This window comes from Trichechus manatus, unplaced genomic scaffold (assembly GCF_000243295.1).
Source record: "Trichechus manatus latirostris isolate Lorelei unplaced genomic scaffold, TriManLat1.0 scaffold00010, whole genome shotgun sequence".
Taxonomy (NCBI): Eukaryota; Metazoa; Chordata; class Mammalia; order Sirenia; family Trichechidae; genus Trichechus; species Trichechus manatus.
Window position 1 is genome coordinate 26,368,394 of NW_004443946.1, and position 7,069 is coordinate 26,375,462.

A 7,069-nucleotide genomic window follows, 5' to 3' on the forward strand; every position below is an offset into this window, starting at 1 on the left:
AAGTCAGCACAACTTGTTCAGGGTAAGTTCATGGAAGCTCCATGGACAAATCCAAACTCCCTTAGGGACCTAATTACTGGGCTAAGGGCTGTAGGGACCATGGTCTCGGGGAACATGTAGCTCAACTGGCATAACATAGTTTATAAAGAAAATGTTTTACATTCTACTTTGGTGAATAGCGTCTGGGGTCTTAAAAGCCTGTGAGCGGCCATCTAAGATACTCCACTAGTCTCACCCCTTCAGGAGCAAGGGAAAATGAAGAAAACTAAAGACACAAGGGAAAGATTACGCCAAAGGATGAACAGACTGCAACTACCACGGCCTCTACCACATTGAGTCCAGCACAACTAGATGGTGCCCGGCTACCACCACAGACTGCTCTGACAGGGATCACAATAGGGTCCAGGACAGAACTGGAGAAAAGTGTAGAACAAAATTCTAACTCAAAAAAAAGACCAGATTTACTGGCCTGACAGAGACTGGAGAAACCCCTAAAGCATGGCCCCCATATCAGTAATGAAGTCACTCCAGAGGTTCACCTTTTAGCCAAAGATTAGACAGACCCATAGGACAAAATGAGACTGAAGGGGCACACCAGCCCAGGGCCAAAGACTAGAAATCAGAAGGGGACAGGAAAGCTGGTAATAGGGAACCCAAGGTCCAGAAGGGAGAGTACTGACATGTAGTGGGGTTAACCAATGTCATAAAACAATACATGTACTAACTGTTTAGTAAGAAGCTAGTTTGTAAACCTTCATCTAAAATAAAAATAATAATAATACACATGAGGAACGTGCTTCTTAGTTCAATCATATATATGAGACCAAACAGGCAGCTCCTGTCCACAAGCAGGATGAGAAGGCAGGAAGGGACAGGAACTGATCAAATGGATACAGGGAACCCACGGTGGTAAGGGGGCATGTGCTATCACATTGTGGGGTCTGCAACCAATGTCACAAAACAACATGTGTACAAATTTTTGTATGAGAACTTAACTTGAGCTGTAAACTTTCACCTAAAGCACAATTAAAAAAAAAAAGAAAGAAAGATTGGTGGTTCCAACGCAAACAGCGGCACCACGGAAGAAAAAAATAGAAAACAAATGAAATAATATACGTAAAATGTTTAGAACATAACACGTGTATAATAAATGGTAGCTATTACTAGCGGTAGCTTCACCATAGACTTTCTGGTTGGGCATACCTGGACATTACACCTATAAAAGTTCTACAGTCATTTTCAAAATGTTGCCCTTCTTCACGGATGGGCTGGAGTTTCCCAAACTCTGCCTGTCCTTACCCAGCCCTCACCCTACCAGCTGTTGAGACAGGCCTAGATGATTCCAACAGCTTTCATCCCACTCTCCAATACGTGAGAGTGTTTTAAGGACGAAGTTTCCTCGGGGGCAGGTTTGACACCAAACACAGGACAGGAGAAGGAGCCTGGTTCCTTTTACCTAAGACGAGTCCGGGAACCGGCGCCCACTGGTCTGAAGACACAAAACCTCTCCTTGGGCAGCTCAACCATCCACCCCTCTCTGCGCCAGGGAACGCCTGACCTAGACGCGACGCCCTCTCCCGTCTCCCCGCGCGGCTTCCAGACGGCAGCAGTTCGAGGCCCGGATGGCGGCCATTGTGATCCTGGTGCCCAAAAGCCGCTGGTGCTGGGACGAGCCGGTGCACATCGTGGTGCGCGGGCTGGCGCCGGGGCAGAAGGTCACGCTGCGCGCGTCCCTGCGCGATGAGAAGGGCTTCCTCTTCCGGGCCCAGGCGCGCTACTGCGCGGACGGTGGCGGTGAGCTGGACCTGGCGCGCGCGCCCGCGCTCGGGGACAGCTTCTTGGGCCTTGAGCCTATGGGAGTCATCTGGGCGCTGGAGCCCAAGAAGCCCTTGCTGCGGCTGGTGAAGCGGGACGTACAGACGTCCTTCGCGGTGGAGCTGGAGGTGCTCGAGGGCCACGAGCCCGAGCCGCGGCGGGTTCTGGGCCAGGCGGTGCATGAGCGCCACTTCCTGCCCCCGGAGTGCGGAGGGAGCCGGTGCGCGCGCTGGGTGCGCGCCACGCTCTTCCTGCCGCCGGGTGAGCGACCTACTTCACTAATTGTCTTCCTGTGAGGATTGATGGGTAGGAGAGGTTGTGCTCTTAGCGGTCAGTCTTTACTGAGGGGACATAGCAGACTTTTGTGTTCATGGCTCTTAAATGTTTAGCGAGGTCCTAGTGGCGCAGGGGTTAAGAGGTCAGCTGCTAACCCGAAGGTTGGTGGTTCAAATCCACCAGCTGCTCACTGGAAACTATGGGGCAGTTCTGTTCTGTCCTATAGGGTCGCTATGAGTTGGAATAGACTTGAGGCAGGGGTTTGGGTTTGGTTAATTTCTAGATCCGAGGAGCAGCATCATTGGCATTACTTGAAGTTGGTTAGAAATGTAGACTATCGGGCCTGTCATGGAGTGAATTCCAACTCAAAGTGAGCCTATAGGACAGAGTAGAACTGCTCCATAGAGTTTCCAAGGCTGTAATATTTACAGAAGCAGACCGACACGTCTTTCTCCCGGGAACGCCTGGTGGGTTGGACCTTTAGGTTAGCAGCCAAGAGCTTAACTACCGCATCACCAGGGCTTCTTAGGCCCTCGCCTAGACCTGAATCAGAATCTACATTCTGACAAAATCCCCCAGGTGATTTATGTGCACATTAAAGTTTGAGAGCCACAGCGCTAGAGCATTGAGTCTCCAAATGTGTACCAGTGACAGCAGCATCTCTATCATATTTGTTAGAAATGCAACATTTGGAGAGGCGGTACAAAGATGGCGGAGTAGTCAGACACTTCTAGTGGACCCTCTTACAACAAAGACCTGAAAAAACAAGTGATTTGATTATATATGGCAGTCTGGGAGCCCTGAACATCAAACGCAGAGTTGAGGAACCAGACTGAGTGGCAGGGGGAGGGACAGACGGTTCGGAAGTAGTGAGGAGTTGCCAGACTTGACCGAGTGAGAGCTTGAGCCCTGCAGACTTGAGCACCTCATGGGTGAGCGGTGAGGCAGGCAAGAAGCCAAGCTTGGGAGGCGTGTTTTCTGCACCAGGAGAGACCCAGTGCCAGAGAGTCTATACGGACACCCAGAACCAGTGAGAAGCAGCCCTAGATCGGTGAAAGAAAAGTACTTGCGTATGGCCTACCACGCAGATCAAAAACACCCCCCTTAGGGAAAAACCTGTCTCCCATTTACCTCCCTTCAGCAATTGCCGAGTCCCCTAGGCCGGAAGTAGGATCCATCACACGCCCAGAGCCATTGTCCCTGCCTTGGAGAGTGAACAAATTAACAAACGGGGGAAAAAATAAACTGCCAGCTCCCCTAAGCCAGGAACCCAGGGTAGGCACAGCTCCTTTGCCTAGGCACAGGCAGAAGGGATCCACAGACTTTGATTGCGTTTCCCTCTACATAGACTTGTGTGGGCCCATCTCAACAGTGTAGGTCCTCATTACCGCAGTACAACAGGGTGTATACCTGAAGTCTTAACTTCAACTGTTTCAGCTGTGAAGTGGCAGGTTCATGACATTGGACACTGCTCTGCCCATTAAGCAGGGTCTTCACCTACCCACATCAGGAGCCTGAGAACTGGTGGCTCCACCCATGCCACCTAGCCACCTGCGAGAGGGGCCCACGAATAAGAGGTGCCCCCCACTCCTTACAGCCAACAGCATTAGGTGCTCATAGTCCGGCTGCAAAACCCACCCACCTGCGTGTTCTAGGGAACAGGGACACGCCTTTTGGACACTCGGAGTGGCTGTCAACCCCCTGCCTTGCTCAGAGTGTGTCCCCCTGTTGCAGCCAGATGCCTGTGCCTACACCAATCACCCATGCCTGTCTAGGACTGTAAGTGAGAGCCTACACCACACACTTGGTGGCTATCTACCTGGGCACCTGATCTGAATCCATACAGGAGGAGTGGGCAGACTCCTGAGCTCACATACCTCAGATCTAACCACCTGGTGACAGGACATTAGAGCTTTAAAGTTGCCAATAATCAAACTAGCTCATGTGAGCAGCCTATTTGGGTATATCAAAAGAAAACGAGAAGCTAGAACACAGGAAGCAAACATAAATAAATATAATAACTTATTGGTGGCTCAGAGACAACAGTCAATATCAAATCACATAAAGAGGCAAAACATGATGACTTCAGCAAGCTCCTAAAATAAAGAATCCAGAAATTTTCCAGAGAAGGAAAATTTCCTGGAATTACCAGAGGCAGAATACAAAAGATTAATATACAGAACTCTTTAAGAAATTAGGAAGGAAATTAAGCAAAATGCAGAACATGCAATAAAGGAATTTAAAAATATTAGAGAACAGCATAATGACAAATTTAACAGGCTCCAAGATCAATAGAGAGACAGCAATCAGAAATCCAGAAGATTAACAATAAAATTTCAGAATTAGACAACTCAATAGAAAGTCATAGGAGCAGAATTGAGGCAATGGAAGTCAGAATTAGTGAGACTGAAGATAAAGCACTTCACACCAGCTTATTTGAGGAAAAATCAGATAAAAGGATTAAAAAAAAAAAAAAAATGAAGAAACCGAAAGAATAATGTGGGACTCTATCAAGAGGAATAACCTATGAGTGATTGGAGTACCAGAACAGGAGGGAATAACAGAAGATACAGAGAGAATCATTGACAATTTGTTGGCAGAAAACTTCCCTGATACCATGAAAGATGAGAAGATACCTATCCAAGATGCTCATCGAATCCTATGTAACGTAGATCCCAAAAGAAAGTCACCAAGACATATTATAAACAAACTTGCCAAAACCAAAGATAAAGAGAGAATTTTAAGAGTGGCTAGGGATAAATGAAAAGACATCTACAAAGGAGAGTTAATAAGGATAAGCTTTGACTACTCAGCAGAAACCATGCAGGCAAGAAGGCAATGAGATGACATATATAAAGCCTTGAAGAAAAAAACTGCGAGCCAAGAATTACATATCCAGCAAAACTGTCTCTCAAATATGATGGTGAAATTAGGGCATTTCCAGATAAACTGAAGTTTAGGGAGTTTGCGAAAACCAAACCAAAATTACAAGAAATGCTAAAGGGAGTCCTCCGGTTAGAAAATCCATAACATCAGATAACCCAAGACTAGAACACAGGACAGAGCAACCAGATATCAGCCAAGATACAGAAGGCACAAAAGTAAATCAGAGCTAAAACACTGAAAATAGGGAAACACATCAATACGTAAAAGATGACAACATTAAAAAAGAGGGACTTAAAAAGTAGACATAGATTTTTCATACTGAGAGGAAGTCAAGGTGATATAAAGAAATAAGAGACTGGTATAAACTTAGAAAAAATAGGGGTAAATATTAAGGTAACCACAAAGGAAACTAACAATCCTACACATGAAAATTAAAAAGTAGAAAAATGTAAACACTTAGTAAACACAAAATCAACAACAATGAAAAACATGAAAAGAAAATACATAAAGAAAAACGACAAAGAACAGAAAATTAAGTGGAACAAAGAAAACAAGACACGAAAAAAGACATCAAAATGACAGCACTAAACTCATACCTATCAATAACTACGCTGAATGTAAATGGACTAAATGCACCAATAAAGAGACAGAGTGGCAGATTGGATTACAAAATACGATCCGTCTATATGCTGCCTACAGGAGACACACCTTAGACTTACAGACACAAACAAACTAAAACTCAAAGGATGGAAAAAAATATATCAAGCAAACAACACTCAAAAAACAGCAGGAGTGGCAGTATTAATCTCTGCCAAAGGAGACTTTAAAGTAAAATCCCCCATAAAGGATAAGGAAGGACAGTATATAATGATTGAATGATCAATACGCTAGGAAGACATAACTATAATAAATATTTACACACCCAACAACAGGGCTCCAAAATACATAAACTCTAACAGCTCTGAAAAGAGAGACAGCTCCACAATAGTAGTAGGAGACTTCAACACACCACTTTTGGTGAAGGACAGAACATCCAGAAAGAAGTTCAGCAGAGACACGGAAGAGCTAAATGCTGCAGTCAACGAAGTTGATCTCATAGACGTATACCGAACACTCCACCCAACAGCAGCGAAGAGTACTTTCTTTTCCTTTTCCAATGCACATGAAACATTCTCCAGAATAGACCTCATATTAGGCCATAAAGCAAGCCTTAACAAAATCCAAAGCAGTCAAATAATATAAAGCATCTTTTCTGACCATAAAGCCATAAAAGTAGAAATCAATAACAGAAAAAGCACAGAAAAAGAATCAAGCACATGGAAACTGAACAACGCCTTGCTCAAAAACTACTGGGTTATAGAAGAATTTAAGGATGGAATAAATAAATTCATAGAATCAAACAAGAATGAAAACACATCCTACCAGAACCTTTGGGACACAGCAAAAGCAGTGCTCAGAGGTCAGTATATAGCAATAAATGCACACATCCAAAAAGAAGAAAGGGCCATAATCAAAACATTAACCTTACGACTGGAACAAGTAGAAAGAGAGCAGCAAAAGAAGCCTTCAGGTGCCAGAAGAAAGGAAATAATTAGAACAGAATTAAATGAAATAGAGAATAGAAAAAAATTGAAAGAGTTAACAAGACCAGAAGCTGGTTCTTTGAAAATATCAACAAAATTGGTAAACCATTGGCCAAACTGACAAAAGAGAAACAGGAGAGGAAGCAGATAACCCATATAAGAAATGATATGGGTGATACCACAACAGACCCAACTGAAATTAAAAGAATCGTTAACAGAATACTATGAAAAATTGTACTCTAATAAATTTGAAAACCTAGAGGAAATGGACAAATTTTTAGAAACTCACTACCTACCTAAACTAACACAAACAGAGGTAGAACAACTAAATAAACCTACAACAAAAGAAGAGACTGAAAAGGTAATTAAAAAACTCCCAACAAAAAAAAGCCATGGCCCAGATGGCTTCACTGGAGAATTCTACCAAATGTTCAGAGAAGAGTTAACACCGCTACTACTAAAGGTATTTCAGAGCATAGAAATGGATGGAATACTCCCAAACTCATTCT

General features: G+C 44.2%; 1 protein-coding gene across 1 annotated transcript in view; it reads left to right on the top strand.

Annotated features, from left to right (window-relative positions):
- The first annotated feature begins 1,003 nt into the window (after positions 1 to 1,003).
- Positions 1,004 to 7,069, top strand: part of LOC101353623 (acyl-coenzyme A thioesterase 1-like) — a 16,131-nt gene continuing 10,065 nt past the window's right edge. The window contains 2 exon segments of the mRNA XM_012560037.2: positions 1,004 to 2,181; positions 3,830 to 3,898. Of these exon segments, the coding sequence (XP_012415491.1) occupies positions 1,623 to 2,181; positions 3,830 to 3,898 (628 nt within the window). The 5' untranslated portion in view covers positions 1,004 to 1,622.